The following is an 18,640-nucleotide window of genomic DNA, read 5'->3' as shown; positions in this document are numbered from 1 at the left end:
TTTCTCCCCAAAAATATACATGGGGGAGTCTTATAGATGGAAAAATACTGTAGTTTTCTTTGTACATTATAAATAATCTGGGAGGAATTCAACATTGTGCTGTTACAAACTTTCTGTCAGCACAGCATTTCTGCTTGCCTGATGGAACAATCTCCCCTCCCTCCCTTGCTGTTCTGGTAACTCCCCCACATCCCAATATTCTGTGTTGCTTCTGACACTCATAATTTCCAGTTACTAGTACAGCTCTCAAGAATGCAGCTTTGTCTTCTAAAACACAATACTAAGCTGCAGGCCTCTATGAAAGAAGACAGGATGTTGAACAGGATGCTGTTTGGCCCTTCCCTATACATGCCAAACTTAGTTGTGGTAGGCCCAAGCACTCAACTGACAAACAGCTAGAAACCTCCATAGAGTGGGTCAGTATGAATCTGAATTGGAAGACAGTGGGCCTTTTGGCCCTAAACAAATCTGAAAGCAAACTCAAATGATGGCAGTGGAATTTATTCCAAAATTGTGTGTTAAGTTCAGAATGCTACTACTGTACAGTATTAGTCCAAAGCTTGAAACAATGTGCAACAACCAATCTTCAAGAGAAACATTTTCTAATACAAGGGTTTGAACAGTTAAAATTACTAATGTTCCCATTTAGAACTGATTATTGCTATTGTTGTAAATTGTGAAGCATCAGCCTAAAGGGAAATGGAACTAAAATGTTCGATGCTGTAGAATTGTTCTGCATAAAAGTTGCTTTTAATGCATTGGTAGAGTTGTAAAAACTTTCTGCTTTATAATTTGCTAAATAATAATTTTAAATCTTGTTTTATTGCAGTTATATCCAAGAATAAAACCTAGGCAACGAACTCTTGCCTGAAAACCATCATTTGGCAATACAGTATCTTGCTGGCAACTGGAAGTATACACTGGAAACATTTTCAGTCACATTTCACCAGAAGTAAAGCTATACTTGTTTTAATTGGTGCTCTTGTTAAATTGATGAACAGCATTTGAGATTTCCAATCTGCAGTTTGTATGTGAGATCTGTTCCATGTTCACCCACCCAGTCATTGGGAGAGGTACTCAACACAGCCTACAGTATTTTGCCAATTGAATTAAAAGAACAAAACTTGTGCTAGATGTTAAAAACCTTTGCAAAACACAGATATGCTGTCTGATCCATTCTAGTCCACAGTAACTGTCAAGGTCTTTATTAAAATTGTCAACTGATTGTTGAGTTTACTGTGTAAATCTTTGAAGAGCTTGATAAATTGGCATCTGGGAATTACCAACAGTCTGGTAATTCTGGTATAAAAGGTGTTACTAACAGAGAAGCATCAATGCTGAATGGATTTTTGCACATTTCTCAAAACCACGTTCCTTCACTTGATGTTTTTTCATGGTATTCTGCTTACAGCACCACTTTAAACTTAAACACACCCACACTGAATTCCATCTTCTGGACAAACCTGCATTCATATTTAAGGGATCTGTATGTCTATATGAAAGAAAAGTGCAATAGTTGAGAAGGTAAGAGTCAGGTTATAAAAAAGCTAATAGGTTCCCTTTAAGGACCTTTAAATCTTATCTGTGAAGGTAGGGAGGGGGTCTGAAGGACTGAATAAAGGCTGAGCTGGCTATGTAGAAAGAGAAGGGAGAATGATGAGGCATCTTGCTGTTTTGGCTGGGGCAGCATCTGTGGTTCTTGGCAGCCTGGCATCTTGTGCCAGGGTGAGTTATGCAATAACTTTATCCACTATCTAGTTTCGAGCAAAAAAAAGCACTTCACTGGAATATTAGTTGTACATTATTTTATATACAGAAGTCTATTTTGAACTTCCCATTATGTTGTAGCCATACGTGTTTTATAATTTCCTCCCTGTAAACTGTAGGCCATTGGGCTTTATTCATGTACACGGTGTGCATAATTTATATATCCATTGATGCAGTGCTGTAACTTGCTTTTACCACTGTTTAGCATTAATTGTATATATTGTGGTGATGAGAAGTGGAAGGGTATTGTAAAAGAATATTTGCTAAATGAATGTGAGTTAAAAGCCTATGATACACTGCTAATCCAGTGTGCACAATAAAACTACTGCTAAGGTATAGTTGTGTTTGTAGGTGTTTCTTTCCCAAAAATATTTTTTCAAGAACATAATTTGTTACGAAGCCCCCTGACCCATTTATTGCACCTATCTGAATGTACCTGCCTCTGCTTTCATGTCTACACAGTAACCAGTTTGAGCCTGGCATGAACCCATGTGCAATAGTCAACAGCAATACTACCACAGACAAGCTTATAGTGTTTAATCAGGCTTTATTAGCCAATGCTAGAATTACCACAAAAAGCAGGAATATAAAACTTCAAAAATCAGTCTCGTTAGAAGCTTCATTCAAAAAGATTACACAGGACAAATTGTGGTATTTGGTAAATTGTATTTTACAAAAAAGAAAAAGTTTTTCTCATGATACAAATCCCCCACAAGAAAGAGTAGCTTCTATAAAATGACATCTAAGGCAAATTTCCATAGATCATTTGGATATGAGGAGAAAAAGAACCTGAGATCTACACACCTGAAAAGCTATTATTCTCTGGAGCATCAAATAAAGTTTGTTTCCTTGTTTAAAAATGAATTACACTGTATACATAATTTGTACTACAAAAAAGTTGTGCTATATACTTAGCAGTAGTGCAGGTCACACTTCATTTTACATATTAAGTGCAGACAAGATTTAACAAAATATAAAGTCATAGATGCAAGGCTATATTTAAAGCATTAATAATCTGTTTACATATTGCACACTAAAGTGAATACTTATAGGTCAAATACTCACATTGTAATTGGCCAGTGCTCACATGATGAACCACGTCTGGGATAGGAAAGGGCGGGTGGGGGATCCCTATTACCAAATACTTATTACCGTGTTTCAACTAGCAAGTAGTAAGAAGCTTATTTTTAGAGCTGATCTTTTCCCTCAAGCTGGAGAAGCTGTTATTGGTCCCGAGATTCATAAAGAAGTTTTGCTGCCTGCAATGAAAGGAAAAAAAGGAGAAATGCTGATAGCAAAGCAGTACTACTCAGCTTTAACTAAATACTCATGTCTTTCTGGAACATCCACACAGGCTGAATTGAGTATCAATGCATTAGAAAGTGCAAAGATCAAGACAATCAGAAATAAAGGTATGTGCAATAAACAAAATCTGTGCAATAAACAGAAGGCATGTAGCCCAAAACCACCCCCCAGATACATCATACCTACATCACAGAAAAGATCGGTCTACAACAGAAATCTGAGTACATTGTTTATCCCCTGTCTGCCAAGCTATTCGAAACAAAAAAAAAAACCTTCCAGTAGCACCTTAGAGACCAGCTAAGTTTGTCATTGGTATGAGCTTTCGTGCTCTGATTGCTCTTCCTGGTAGTCTGGCCATTCCTTTGAGATGGTAATCACTTTAATTCCTGAGCCACTGGGAAGGTTCCCTCACCCCCTCCTTCCTTGCAGAGAAACATTTTTGTCAGTTTGGGAGTCAAAAATGGTTTCTGGGCTGTCTTCTTGTGCTGCTTCACACATGTGGCCCGTACACTTGTGTACGTGTCTGCTTGGTACATTGATGAACAGTTATTTTATATATATATTTTTATTTCATGTGTTATAACAAATTTCACAGTTGGCCAAAGGAACAATGAGCAGTTCTAAAATAGTTTTGCTATTACATTCCTTTTAACAAAAACACACATACACACTCCACCTTAAACACCCATTCACCTTTTGCTTTCAAGCATATGAACTAGTTTCCTACTGTTCTGTGTTGATTCCTCTACATCTAACCACATAACATAGAGCAAGGGGTGGGAAACCTCTGATGGGCAGGATGACAGGTTTCATCCTGCATTGGATACACAACCTGTTTCATGCAGCAAACAGGATTGTGCAGCCAAGGCACCAGGGTCTAAATCTCCACTCATCAGCTGATGGGCAAAGGTTAAAAGCCCTTTGTTCTTTGAAGCTGGAGTGGTGTTAAAAGAAGAGTGGGAGGAGCTTCAGAGAAGTTTGGCAAACTGCTCTCTGAAATGTCTCCTCCCACAATTATTTTAACATTGCTCCAAGCAAGGGATTTCGACAGGTGAGCCATCATGCAACATAATGCCACCATATGATAGGTCGATTGCCCCACTCCCTGATATATGGACCACATGGAGCCAAAAAAGTTCCCCGCTCATGACACAGAAGGACAATGATCCAGCAGTTCAAATAGTTACCTTATGCATGGCTGCCAGCCAAGTAGCCGATAGCTTTTTGTTGGAATTGAAGTCTTCACCAGCGGTAAATCTAAACTGCCTCAGTTCCTCCAACCCTGGTACCTTGTACAGAAGGAGCATACCTGTAGCGCGAGTATTGCCTCCTAAGGGAAAAAAGTAACCACTGAAAAGAGGGTTTAATCATTTTTCTAGTTCAAACAGAGTGGAGTGACTCCACTCTGCTGTAACACAGGGGTGCTACAACCCATACAACTTTTGTCTAATTCCAACTTTTGTCTAAAACCCTTGGTAAGGTAGCCAGGCTGAGTAGTGACATGGTCAAGACCACAAGCAGAAAAGCCTGTGGCAGAGCAAGTATGCCGATCTCCTAGCTCTGAGTCACACACACAGTTATGTGGGCTCTTGTTAACATGCTTAATGCTGAACAGAGAGGAATTTTGTATTTCCAATACCCCGTGTACACACTATACAGAACATTAGTTTTGGGAATGTATGTTTGGTGAGTCTGTAAGAATTTTACACTAAATGTGTTAGGCAAACAACAGCCATCCTACCCCACAGCACCAACAGAAGTGCTGTATTTGCATACTAGGTATCAGTATTCAGTGGAATGTTATTTGCCAAAGGTGACCAGAAGGAAGATGGGCTGATTCCTGCTATATTAGAAGGATTGGAGGTTTATAAGAGTGGATGGAGATGGTTACAGAGTGAAACAGTCCCATCCATGGGCCACTGAATGCTTTACCCAAAATCTCTGGCTTCAGGGGATTGGGCTTCAAATAATCAAACGACACAGTACAGAAATGAAATTCCAAATTCACACCATCTTTCGTCTTGCAGATTAGCATACCTTCTGCAAATGGCACTAAAATGCAGAGCTGACACTGCACATAACAGACTGGGCCTAGTCTGCTCACACACACACACACACACACACACACACACACATATATATATATATATATATATATATATATGGGTCTGGATTATAAAACACGGGCATCATCACCCTCTTTGCTCCCACTCTGTCAATTCTGCAATAAGTATTATACAAGTTGATCAAATGTATTAATGTACATATTTGGAACCCTGAGGTCTGATTTGTTTGTTTCCAAGCCTGGGGCTTAAATCAGGATTCAGCTGAAGCTGGTGAATTCTTCCATCCACAGTCTCATTCCATGGCTTGCTTTGTACCAGAAGAATTTCCACAAAGCAAAGGTCCTGTCCCAATGTGGGTATAGGGCAGAATATAATAATAAATAATAATGTCATCATACTTCTTTGAATTTTGCTTGCATTAATTTATTCAGTTTCGGGGGCGGGGGGTACGGACATGCACAGTGCTGAGGTCTTGACTTGTTTAATATTGTTGCAAAAGGCAGAGACAGTTTGACCTGATTCAACAGCAAGCAAGCAAACAGCAGCAGGTTACATAAGTCACATTGAGCCAGAAAAGACAAAAGAGAGGGATGGGAGCAGGGAGCAGATGGTCTTGGCACTGCCTGATTAACTCAGCAATGAGCAATGATGTGGCATGGAAACTTTTCCCATTATGGAAAGTTATCAGTTGCTGTATTTTTCTGTGGAAGACTTTCCAGTTTCCAAAAATGCTGTGTTTCATAATTTTTTTTAGCAGTATCATACAATACCCATCAAGGACAAGTTTTTAAATTCTAATTAACTTTTTCCCAGATGGCTATACCCAAGAAATAGCTACAGAGCCAATGCACAGCTTGAACATGCTAAGATGAATATACCTTGCACCTTTTTTCACTAAAAATTTAAACAACAACTAGTATCCAATGTTGTTCAAACCCATCAAAGCCTATGTAGGAGGAGATGGGAGAGAACTGCCAAAAATTGCCTCCCTACCATTCTGTTGATAGATTCCATCCAGGAGCAGACAGTATACCCATAGTAAGCCAAGTGCATGCTACTGAATCATGATGTCTTTAAATCTTTTAAGTATTCCAATAAAAATAAGTTCTTTAAAAAACTAAGTTTGAATCAGTTTAAGTGTGCTTTATTGAATTACCCCACCCCGCCCCAAAACAAAGTTCAAAAAAGCTTTGAAATATTTCTACTGTACAGCATATAAGATCACTGTAGTGGAGTTTTTAGTTCTCTTTACCAAGCAAAATATGTTAAAACGGAATCCCCAATCAATTTAGGAACCAGGGTGGAAATGCAGGAACTCTTCCAGAAAGGCAGCATGACTCATGAGAAAAAACTAGGAGGGGAGACATCTGGACCTGCAACACTCCACAAATCCACAAAGTTTGGCTGAGCACAAACAGTGGTTTGTGGAACAGCAGTTTAGTTTACATTTGGAGAAGACACACAATCATCCATGGATCAGAGTTCACTGCTTACTGTGCTTTCTGAATGACAGCCAGGAAGCTCTGCTGGCTTCAACACTTCCCCCCCCCCCAATAATATGAAACTGCAGCATTAAAAAACTTATTTTACACTTACTAGCGTGGGTACATGCAATCAGATTCTAAATATCCCTGCGTAAAAACACACACAACTATACTGATTCACTGCATTAAAAGTGATGCCTCTTAAACCAGCCTTCCTCAACCTGGTGCCCTCCAGATTTTTCTGGACTCCAACTCCCATTAGCCTCACCCAGCATGGCCAATGGTCAGGGATGATGGAAGCTGTAGTCCAGCAACATCTGGAAGGCACCATGTTGGGGAAGGTGGGCCTAGAATATCCACTCCATTTGCTACTTCTCACATGGGCGGTGGCAGCCATATGCAACAGGGCAGCCATAATGGAGGCTTAGCTAAGGAACCCACCACATTGCTCTCCTTCTCCTCCCCCCACATCCAACAGAAGACCATTGTTGAAACTATCTACAAGGCTTACAATTGCAATGCATGTGTCCTTTGCAGGACTGGTGACATTTATCCAGGCCTGGCATGCTGAGTGAAAGCTTTCCCCAGTATTCCTGCTTCTTTCCATCTCACTTGTAATTACACAACTCTAAAGCCTCCTTTCAGAAAGGTGTCGTGGCCCCTTTTAAAACAACAACAACAGGAGAAACAAATCTCTCCAATGGACATGAATAATCAGGTACACAGCACTGGAATAAGACCCTGCAAAAGGCACCTATTCTTAGTCATCTGTGAGGTCCAATGTGTACTGATATACACAGTACAGCCTACTGTGTACTGTTTGTACCCTATTCCATCATATTCAAGTCATGGCTGTTCCCACTCCTCCTCTACCTTTCATTTCTTTGATGGAATATCTCTCAGTCCAAACCTGGCTGTCAGAGGAGGAGGAGATATGAACAGGTTAGCTGATAGCTGAGCCAGACAGTTTTTTTTTTTAAAAAAATAACATGTTCCAGCTGGATATAAAAATGGGGCTTAACCTTCTCCAGAACATCAGACAATAGATGGATTTTAAATCTAGCACTAATCCCCCACCCTACCCAAGTACATTTGCCCTAAAGCCTGCAGCAGAAAACATGCATTGAATGGGAGCTACAAAAAGCATGCTTAGAAGAAACTGAGCTCCAGTGCTGACCTTCCATAATGTGTTCATTTTCCAAGAGGCTGGTGTAAGTATGAATGTCTTTTTCTACATCAAGGAGGCAGGCAAGCAGTGAGGAGAAAGATCAATCAAGAAAAATGAGTGAGAAAGTGTTCAGTTTTAAAAGGAAGATTTCATACACAGCCAAAGTTTTAAAGGATTTGATTGCAGTTGGATTAAAGCATTTTGAAGAAACATACAGGCCAGAAGTGTGCATAAATACAATCAATGTTACTGAAAGAAATACTGCTTGAATCTCTAGTCTGAAATCTTACTATACTTTTGCTCCTTTGTCCCACACCTCCTGTTCCTTTTTCTGTGACTAAAACTACAAGAATGTAAAAGTTCAGCCAGGTCCCAAATGAAATTGACATGCCTCTGGGCTAGCGACATTTTTTAGAGTTTGCTCTAACACGGTCATTAATAGATGGAGACAGTGATGAGCAGCCTATTGTTTAGAGCAGCTGCGGACAACCTGTTTAGAGCAGTATTCTCCAAGGAGTAATCTGCTGGGGTCATATTGGCAGGGAATTGGGCAATAGCCAGAAGTGAGCAAGTCCAACCCTCCCTCCCTCCCTCCCGCCTCTTCCTTCATGCTAAGCAGGCTATACCATCTCCAATTTAAAGCTTATCAGAAGCATTCATTTTTGTTACTAATGTTTAGTCACTACATTAGCCCAAGACCCACCAAAACAGAAATATTTCATGAATAGCAGCACCATGAAATTTAGGTGCATTATGACCCATGTATTTTTCATTAACATTGTCAGCACTGCTTTTTAGCAAGTTACCCAGTTGCTATTGGCAACTGGAAGCAGTTTCTAGGCATCCAAATGGTGACTCAGAGTTCCAAATTTGCAGCATATTCTTTTTAAAAACCCACTGGGCATGCTCAGTGCATTGTTTACTGAATAATCTTAAGCCATCCATTTCACAACAAATTGCCTGTTTTGCATTTTGCAAAGCACTCCACTGTTTGTATCTCTTCTTTAAAAACACAGAGGAAGACCTAATAAAGTAAGATTTAAAATCATCAGACTGTCTGTGCTTTGTGAAATGTGGACTTGCATTTTTCTCCGCCTGGGGCCAAATAACAGCAAGCTTTGAAATGAATCCTAACTGGTTGTTTGAATTTGCTGAAGAAACTGCCATTGATTAAAATAAGCTCTTTTTATGTGGAGTTTCTATGAGAGCTATGTAAGGATTCTTTGGCAAATAAAAACAAGAAGGCTTTACTAATGCTCAGAAATGATCTATATCATCACATGGTGGGGGGTGGAGAGAGAAGAGGAGAGGAGGAGGTTACAATGTTCACTTCCAAGACCCTCACAGTTTTGTAAACAGCTGTTGGTTTTGGCAAAAAAGTGGTTATGTCTTGTCTTTGAACAGTAAGAATCTAAGAATCAGATTCAGCAATGAAACAAAATGATACAACTGTGGCTGCATTTTTTAAATATGCTCTGCTCTTGTTTTTCATTAAGCAATTGCAAGGAAAAGAGATGATTCTAAAATTCATGTATGCATAAACAGACAGGGTACTAAAACATTTATAGGACAATAACTTTAGTGAACTTATCTAGCATGACAATATCAGATACTACACCTGGCAAACAATGCATGCATTTTAATACGCTCATTACCCACAAATGGGAAAAACCAAAAGCTAACAGTTGAATATAGATTGATGTGCAGGCAACTCACAAAGGTTAAAGAAAAAAATCATCACCTCTAATCCTTCAGCATCTGTTAGCATTATATTAATCTGCAGTCATGAGGGCTAGAAACTTTTTTCCAGATTACATGTAAACTAAGTCGCTAGCAGCCTGTCACAGACTGCAAACAAATGCCCTATAGTCAACATGCTCTCTGTGATGCTATAACTGCCTGCCATTGTGCTAACCATTGCCAGTCACTTATACTTCCTATTTTTTGCAGTATGTGCTTCAGGATTATGATCTCCATTTACAAACTCCTCACAACACTGAGGTAAGTGCCTTCTGAAAAGAAGCAGTCAGTTCTTTTCCAGGCAGTGAAGCATCTAGAACGGGTGTAATGGCTCTGATTGCTTGGGGAACGAGAAAGCTGTTTCCTGTTCAGCTTATATGGGGGGAAAGGTGAGTTAAAAGTTTTTTGGAATTCACATTTCATATAGAGGAGTGGGGAAAGTCCCAGAAGGTACAAAAAGTGAGGGAATGGAACTCAAAAGCAAGGGTGTTAAAGGAAAGTTGAGAACAAGGTTAAATAGAGAAATAGGCTAGAGAACTAAAGACAAGAATGAGCTATGCAGAAACCTCACTGTAGTCTATTGAGGGTAGAGAAAATGAGGAATTCTAGGAAGGTTTGTAAAGGGAAGGATGGCAAAAGGAAGTGGGACAAAGTAGGTAGTAGCTTGAAAAGCAAAGGGAGAAAAAAATGGGTAGTGGAGACATCTAGCCAATGAGAAAGGACTACCTCTCTCCATACGAACCTACCAGCTCTCTGCAATCATCATCTGAGGCCCTTCTTTCTGTGCCCCCCCATGAGAGGTCAGGAGGGTGGCAACACAAAAACAGGGCTTTTCCACAGTAGCTCCCCATTTGTGGAACATTCCCTGCAGGGAGGTTTGGCTGGCACCTTCATCATACCCCTTTAGGTGCAAGTGAAAACACTTCTTTTCAACCAGGCCTTTTAAATATGTTTGTGGGAGGGGGTGTGAGATGAGGGTTTATTGGTTTGTGGTTTTGTTGTTCTTGTTTTTTATCTTATTTTTTTTGTTGTAAACCACCCTGAGATAAGGGCAGTATACAAATTTAAAATAAATAAAAATAAATTAAGAAAAGAGAAAGTACAACTGAGACCTGTACTATTAACAAGAACAAAGCAATAGAGGGAGCCAACAGTAAACATGACTACTAGGTCTGGACCTGGATAGGGGGATTCTGCTACTTGTGGCTTCTACTGTCAATGGAGCATTATGACCTGGCAACCCTAAGACAACAAAAGGAAGTTAAAAAGCAGTGGGCTATAGGGATGGGCCCAAAATTCACGTACTGATTTGGAACAGCCAACTGTTTTTGTCTGCACTTAAGTTAACACAGAACTCTACTGAACTGGACATCGGTAAAAGGACTGAGTTCCGAATGTACAAAAAACACTGGGCTAGGCTTCCTGAATCAAAGTATCAGAGCAATATCCTGCCTTCAGGGTTGGCCAAAACACTACCAGCTGCTGGTTAAACATTAGTTAATTCTGTACAAGATTTACCTCCAGGAGTAAATCCCTCAGTAAGTATCTGGACTGTGGAAATCTGTGCAATTTCAATTTCATAATGACTCTCTCCATCCAGAAATAGGTATCTACACACAAAAGAGGAGAACACCACCGTATGTCAATCTACAGGGCTCACAGTACCAAGAGTCACACTGGTAAAAAACACGTTTTACTAATATAGATCCCTTGATCTTTTTTAAAATTGGCAAAGCATGGCAAAGATCATTAGATTTAGGTACAACTGTTACTAAGGTGAAATAAGTAAAAAAATTAAAAAATTGTCCAGTAGCACCTTAGAGACCAACTAAGTTTGTTCTTGGTATAAGCTTTTGTGTGCATGCACACTTCTTCAGATACAAAGAAGTTACTAAGGTGGTTATCCTGCACTACTTCAGTCTGCAAGTAGGCGACTCATGACTGAATGCTCCTTCATTTAAAAACTGCCATGACACAAACACCCCCAAATATAGGAACTAGATGTCACTGAGAACAGTTCTAGTTTAGTAAATCAGCATGCCAGCAGAAGGCTATGTGCAGGAAATTTCTTTATATAGAAGAGCAGTGAATTTTGCTGTCCCTTCCACCAGATTCCTTCCACCTCGTGTCCAGGTCCCTCTTGAAATGGTAGATAGTGCAGGTGGTGATTCTTCACATTCTATTAATTTAGGCTATTGAGGGAGTGAATTCTGCAGAGTAATTCTCAGAGTTCTACTGCACTCATGGTGCCCAAACAAGACATGTCTTGGAGGGCCATTTTGAAAATCCTAAACCTATTTGTCCATTATAAAAAATTCAGGCAGGAGTCCCTCTTTACCATCAAGGATTACCATCAGACCCCACCCTTGTTGTGTGGGTAGGGTAGCTGTCTAAGGTTGGTTTTCTGATTGCACTACTACCTTGTCTCTGATTGGCAATTCAAGAAGCACAGGGCAGGCAAATTGCTGATTTGGTTTTACATGAATATTTGCATTGCTCTGTGTTCCTCCTGCATTTTTCTGTGCGTCTTTGACCTACCAGAGCAACTTCTGGCCTGGAGTCTGCACACTGCAAGGCAATCTACTTCCTCAACTCTGCAATCCTATGGGTGATAGATGGCAGTATCTATCCATCCGGTAGATTGTCCTCCAGTAAAAATTACTTTCAGGTAAGGCCAATAACAGTGGGACTGTCCATGAGCTATACAATTTTGGCTAATGGTCATTTCTGAAATGTTTGCTCCTCTAGTTCCTGCATAAGAGTAAAAATAAAAATAGTGAACGATCCATAATCCATTAAAGCAGTGGTTCCCAACTGGTAGTTCATGTGACCCACCCAGGGGATATGTAGCATCATTCACATAACAAAAACTACCACAGAGTTATCAAAATTTTCAAAAGTAGGGGGTCCATGGCTTGGCTTTTGCAAACAGGGGGCCCACAGTACTTAGGTAACTGGGAACCACTGCATTAGAGTTTTAGGAGATGGTACTGCACTCAGAATCTACAGCAAGAATGATGCATGGGAGTCACCAGAAAGATGCAGCCAAATACACAAAAAGAAAGAATGGATGCTGTAGATATGTGGGAGATCATGAAACTGCTTTGATTTTTCCTAATGAAAATAGCTTGTAGATATCAATTAATCAGGTTGAATTACCTGATGGAGTTTCCCTCCCACCTCACTCCCAAGGTTACTTTTGTATTTTCAAAATTTTACACCGAAACGTATACTGGTTATAACTGGTTAATAACTGGTTTATAACACTGGTTATAAACTTATACCAGTGCCATACTGATTCATTATCAGTTTTTACTGATGCCTTCTGTTATGTGATGCATTACTTTGAAAACAATTTAAATGCTTACACTAGTTTAATGCTTACACTAGTTAATTTAAATGCTTACACTAGTTGCCCAGAGACAGCTGTTATTTGGATGGATTCGGACATCACAGATTTACTGCTACTCAATATCAAATCAAACTGAAGTGTTCTGCAACTTTCAACAGCCCAAACTACAGGTTGTTATAACAGCTGGAACAGAGACTGGCAAAATCAACTCTTGGGCAGCAATAAGGATCGAGAATTGCAGCTTATGCAACAGCACTATGAAGAATAAGACTAACTGAGCAAGTCCTAGTAGCCAATGAAGCACACTTCTCACCTCTGGTTGTTGGAAAGTCGACAAACCATCATCTCTGACTTTTCTGATGTCCCTGGAGTTACAAAGAATGTAGCACCTAGATGTCCAGGAAACGGGGAGTGGAAAAAGGAAAATATGCACTTAATTTGCCTAGAATTTATAATTAAGATAATGACCTTGAAAGACCTGGTTCTAAACCTGCCTCAATACAGGTAGCTATGAATTCATAGTTTATTAAACATTCTCAGACTGACTTTAAGTGAAAAAGCAGCGACAGCATGTTCTATCATGATTAACCAAATACAATATTATATGATATGAAGTCATTTAGGAGTTTGAGCTACCATTGAGAAGAACTAGGACGTTTCTGACTGCATTGTGCTGAGGAAAATATTCCGTATTTTTGCACTGAAAAGAGTGACTTGCAGGTTACTATTCCAGTGTAAATTAATAAAAAGAAATCCCTTGTTCTCTTTATGCTGAATGCTATTTAGCTTTTAATCTAAATATTCTGAAAGAGCTGAAACAAAATTGCACAAATTGAAAAAGTTTTCTACATTGGATAGAGGTCTATTTTGCATGTTTACAATTTGGGCAAGAATTGTGTGTATTAGATACTGAAATGTGATTGATGTATAAAGGGACACTATTACATAAGACTCATCCTTCAAACTCACATGCAGAACATGCCATCTTTATTAACTGTGCTTGGTGCTGACTTTGTATGGTTTTATGAATGTCAAATTAAGCTGAACACACAGAATAGGCATTAAAAAGTGTCAATGGACATTTCTAAGAAAAATAATCTTGACATAGCAACATAGTAGTTTGCCAATATAAAAGGACTGAGATTTGCCATTTTCATGAACTGACACTGCACTTTTATCTAGCACCATTTTTTTAAAAAAAGGTTGCTTTCTTTCTGATATTATAACAATTTATTTTTAAAAGCAGATATTATTAATTGCCTAAAATAGACCTTTAAATACTGCCTTTTAGTTAAGTACAAATTCTATAGAGTCAAACAGCAAGTCACACTGTCATTTATCATGCTAGATTAAATACAGAACTCCAAAGTCAACTCTAATTTCCCATGCCCAGCCAAAAAAAAGCAAAAATCTGACGTATGGACAGCCCATGCTTAGTACTTACCATTCATAAGCACTTTGAGCTGCTTGTCATAGAACTCTGCTTCTTTTTGAGAAATGAGAGCACATTCACCGCACTGGCGCACAGGATCAACAAAGCACATACGAGGAAGAGGCACTTTCTTGCTGCAGCATTTGTCACAAAAGCACTTTCCGCATCTCCTGCAGTGGTGCTGGAGGGGAGGGCAAGGAGAAACAAAGGAAAAACTGTATCAGCAAAGTGGGAGCTTTATGTTAAAACCGATGGCTCTAGCATATGACTGAAACGCAGATGAGAGATAAATATAGTATGCAGTGTTGGGGGGATGGAGGGGATAGCCTTGAGATGCCTACCCTGTTTCTCATATTTTAAGACATACCCATAAAATAAGCCATAGCAGGATTTTTAAGCATTCAAGGAATATAAGCCATACCCCGAAAATAAGACACAGTGATAGGCGCAGCAGCAATGCCGGCCGCGGCAGGAGGAGGAGGAAAAAAATAAGACATCCCTTGAAAATAAGCCATAGTGTGTTTTTTTGAGGAAAAAATAAATATAAGACATGTCTTATAATATGAGAAACACGGTAGTTAAAGAGTGCCAGAATGATTGTCAAAATGAAAACTATGGAAAAGTGTGTTTTGATCTAGGTGAATCAGGAAGCTCTGCCTTTTCAGATTTATAATTCACCACAATAATTGCTTCCCCTCTTCTACTGACACTCGTCTACTTCTTTGAAATTGTAGTTATCAAGAACATTAAAATGCTCTCCCTTTTCCCTGTTCTGATAAAGCATGCAACATTCAACATGCTTGAAGTGTCAACACTGTGAAATACATGTTTAAGCACTCAACTTCACTGCAGGGGAAGAGCAGAAACCTACAAGCTACTGTCAAAATGTGATATGTTACAGTGTGTTCCATATCTTAGTCTCTGAACATCCTATATAACACTATAAGTGAGTGGTCACTGGTTCCCAGGATGACTTCAAGTGAATAATTATGTATTGCAAGTCTGGGGGAAAAGCTGAATATAGATTAAAGATGTGTCAAAGATGCCCACTCCAAGATTTTAAAATTAGCAAGAGATGGTAGCCTTGTGGCAATATTTACTAGTTGATGTGTAGTAAGGTAAAGGCCACATTTGTGTGTCATGCTAAGGCATAGTTTAATAAGACATCAAGACATTGTAACTCTGGCTCATGCTCCCCTCTCCCCCTTTCCTTTCCCTACACAGCTGAGAGGTGGCATTCATAAGTTTCTGTTTTGTTTGTTTGTTGCAGTCAAGGACTTTCCTCAGGAGACCCATTGTTATAAATGGATCCAAGTTAGTCATGGCTGTTAATTTCAGTAGCTGCATTCTGAGTAGATGTTAGTTGAATACAACCCTTTGTCTCAACTGACAGTGGCTAACAGTCATTATAGTTAACTGAAACAAACTATAGTGCTGACCACAGTTTGTCTAGAGGTTTAGGAGAAGTGGGATGATTCCAAACTTCTCCTGGTCATGAAAGAGGATTTTTTTTCTGGGAGTGGGAGAAGTGAACAAGTCCAAAGCTCACTGCAGCTCACTCAAGTTTTGCTAAACTACGGCAACTGACAATGGCTGTGACTGAAATATGCACACAGGAAGGAGCTTCAATACAATTCACACTGCAGCAGCTTAAGGTGGACAAATCAAAACATAAAATTAAAGAGTGTCTTTTGTCACTAGCTATTATAAGTAAAGTGCTCAGGGGAAAACTTTTCCCTTCCCCCCAAAAGGAGCCCAGCTGTCACATTCATATGGCTAATTCTGGATCATGGCCAGTGACCATGCCAAATTTGCCTCAGAACAAAATTTCATAATTTGATGTATATTTTGTGTTCATCTTCTTACCTTTCTGGTTATGAAGTCAAACTTTGCATTGCACTGCATGCATCTGGGGCACTAGAAGATAGTAATGGAAAATATGGGAAGACTTGTGCCCAAAACTAAAAGAATACATTGAGTACTTCATCAACCCATTTATATGCATTTACTTCTATTGTGTCCTAGTCCCTTGTATGTAGAAAAACACACATAAGTTAGAACTGGCATTACTGAAAGGTATTTAAAGAATAAGCTCATCTGCCCATGTCTTTTCAAGCAGAAGATTTCATAGTACTGTACAACTAGGAAGCGGGCCCTGGGACCCTCCATATATTGTCAAACCACAACTCCCATCATTCCTGACAACTGGCCATGCTGGCTAGGGCTAATGGGACTTGGGAGTCCAACAACATCTTAAGGCTCATGTTCCCCACCCCTGCTTTAGAGCTGTATATACAGTATAGTTCATATGGTAGATTCAACTACACAAAGCACACAGACTACAACAGGGAATATGCAAACCATCATGAAGTTTACCTGTGACTTTTCTTTCTAAGAGACCCCTCAATGGATACTGCTATTATCGATAAAAGATACTGCGAAACTGTGATTACCAAGAAATTTATTTCACATATCCTTTTGTCTCATATAAACATGAAGGTCCTGGAGAACCTGATTCCTTTGTAAGCATGATAAAAGTCCATTGTTCTGCTAAGCAGGTGCAAAGGGCCTCAAGGCTCAAAAAGCCCTTTAAGCTCATGCATACTGTAGCTCATTGCTACTGAAAGTGGAAGAGCATTCTCTCAGATTCAGCCATGTGTCTCATCACTTCACCTCGATACCCTCCTCTGAGCCCTGCATTTGAACTGACTCCTTCACCAACATTATTTATTACCTCTGTTGGGTGTTCCCTCTTTGACTGCTTTACACATACCCAACCTTCCTGTTGCTCTGTCTCTTTATTCCCCCCCATGCCTTGCAGTTCCCTGATGCAACAGCTGCCTCAGAAGACTTGTCTGCTACTCTGCCACTTCTACCTACTTCTGAGACTCCACAGCTTCTATCTTCAGTCTTCATCAGGTCTTGACTTGCTCATGAGTCAATAAATTATGACCACTCCTACCTTTTTGCTGGAAAGTGGTTTAAACTCCACTCATCCCCCATCTTCACTTACAGCAACTGTTTTCTCTCTGACCTTCCGTTACCACACCTCTTCCAGCTTCTCACCTGTCTCAGGAACTCCACAGCCAAAATAATCCCCTACTTACCGTAGCCTCTCCTACAGATTCCTGTGCTGGCTTCTCATCAGCTCCCACACCCAGCACAAACTGCTGCTGATCCTTAACTCGGAGCGTGAGGAAGCAGCCAAATCCACACACATTAGCAGAACGAGGTGGCCGAAAAGAGCAGGTCAGGTTACCACCAGAATAGAGTTCAGATTACAGGTGGGATATACAGCTTCTGAATGCTCTCCCCCATCCGCTGCACTAACACACACAACAAAAACCCTCCCTGCAAATAAAAAAAGCTAGCACGTCAATTTCAAGCGGAGGAATGAGGAACTGATAACCCTCCAGACATTGCTGGACTGGGGTTCATGGGAGCTGGAGTCCAGCAAACCTTCCAAGGGACTCCTTGCCACACCTTTCGGCGCTTCTTAAAAACATTCTTGTCCAGACAAGCCTGCCCAGATGCTTCGAAAGCCGAGGTCATAATCTTTCCTATGTTTTTAAGCATGGAATTTTTTCTCGATATTATTTCCATGCTGAAAATAGTGTGTGGCGCTGGCTTTCTACTTTGCAGGGAAGCTACCATGATCATATTTTATTATTGGAAGGGACCGTAAGGGTCAGCTTGTCCATGTCCAACCCCTCAGGAACGCAGGGATACTGTGCTATCGCGATGTTCTGTATTATGCTTTATTATTATGGCCCGTAAATTATGTTCTTAATGTTGTGCACCGCCTTGGGGTTTCTGAATACAGAGGGCGGTATATAAACCGAACAAATAAATGATATATAAAGCGAGGACATTCCGCGAAGGGCCCAACTGGGGGGGCTGTCAGGGCAGCGCCCTCCTTCTCCAGGCGAGGCGAGGGAGAGCCAAGCCCAGTTAGGGATGGGGGTTTTTTGGGGGGGTGTCTCCCCTTCCCCCGTGATTCCTCAGGCGGTATTTCTGAGGGGAATCGCTATAGGGAGCGTCTGGAGCCTCGCCTTCCCCGCCCTGCGCTGCCTCCGTTACCTCCTTATCGGGCACCCACGGCGGCTCCTCCAACCCGAAGGGGCTCCCCGCGGAGCGGCTCTCGGGTACCATCCGGAGCCCGCTGGGAGAGCGGATCAGCTTCTTGGCGTCGAGGGCCTCCCGGCCCGACATCTTTCGCCTCACAGCCGCCGCTCGGCGACTCGCCCGAAGCCAGCAGCTCGCGGCAAGGCCGCCCTCGCCAATCAGCGCTGCTTGGGCAGAAGACGGGCGCCCAAGCCGCCCAAT

The 18,640-nt window shown here is 40.6% G+C and overlaps 2 protein-coding genes across 21 annotated transcripts in view; one reads left to right on the top strand and one right to left on the bottom strand.

Annotated features, from left to right (window-relative positions):
- Positions 1 to 2,103, top strand: part of PPP1R13B (protein phosphatase 1 regulatory subunit 13B) — a 66,405-nt gene extending 64,302 nt beyond the window's left edge. For all 19 annotated transcript variants that reach the window (XM_088655788.1, XM_088655753.1, XM_088655783.1 and 16 more), the window contains one exon: positions 830 to 2,103. In XM_088655788.1, the coding sequence (XP_088511914.1) occupies positions 830 to 871 (42 nt within the window). In that variant the 3' untranslated portion in view covers positions 872 to 2,103. The remainder of the gene's footprint in view (positions 1 to 829) is intronic.
- Positions 2,104 to 2,294: 191 nt separating this feature from the next.
- Positions 2,295 to 18,580, bottom strand: ZFYVE21 (zinc finger FYVE-type containing 21). 2 transcript variants are annotated; one of them, XM_035105147.3, is made up of 8 exons: positions 18,395 to 18,580; positions 16,181 to 16,231; positions 14,327 to 14,495; positions 13,196 to 13,271; positions 11,049 to 11,140; positions 7,800 to 7,853; positions 4,260 to 4,402; positions 2,295 to 3,026 (listed from the first exon to the last, which is right to left on the bottom strand). In XM_035105147.3, the coding sequence occupies exons 1-8, from the start codon at positions 18,524 to 18,526 to the stop codon at positions 2,991 to 2,993; spliced, it is 753 nt and encodes a 250-aa protein (XP_034961038.1). In that variant the 5' UTR covers positions 18,527 to 18,580; the 3' UTR covers positions 2,295 to 2,990. The 2 variants fall into 2 exon arrangements, with proteins under 2 accessions (XP_034961038.1, XP_034961045.1); XM_035105154.3 differs by lacking the exon at positions 7,800 to 7,853.
- Positions 18,581 to 18,640: the final 60 nt, after the last annotated feature.

Source organism: Zootoca vivipara, chromosome 1 (genome assembly GCF_965207765.1).
Source record: "Zootoca vivipara chromosome 1, rZooViv2.hap1.1, whole genome shotgun sequence".
NCBI classification, from domain to species: Eukaryota; Metazoa; Chordata; class Lepidosauria; order Squamata; family Lacertidae; genus Zootoca; species Zootoca vivipara.
The sequence above is the reverse complement of the archived record's forward strand: the minus strand, read 5'-3'. Positions and strand labels throughout refer to the sequence as shown.

What these genes read in the sequence shown, in the direction of transcription:
- ZFYVE21 (XM_035105147.3), bottom strand. Translation starts at nt 18,526, where the DNA reads ATGTCGGGCCGGGAGGCCCTCGACGCCAAGAAGCTGATCCGCTCTCCC. An exon ending in TTGACTTCATAACCAGAAAG is followed by an intron (nt 14,496 to 16,180) that starts GTAAGAAGATGA and finishes CCTCCCCTCCAG; the next exon opens with CACCACTGCAGGAGATGCGG. An exon ending in GGCTGGCAGCCATGCATAAG is followed by an intron (nt 3,027 to 4,259) that starts GTAACTATTTGA and finishes CTTTCATTGCAG; the next exon opens with GCAGCAAAACTTCTTTATGA.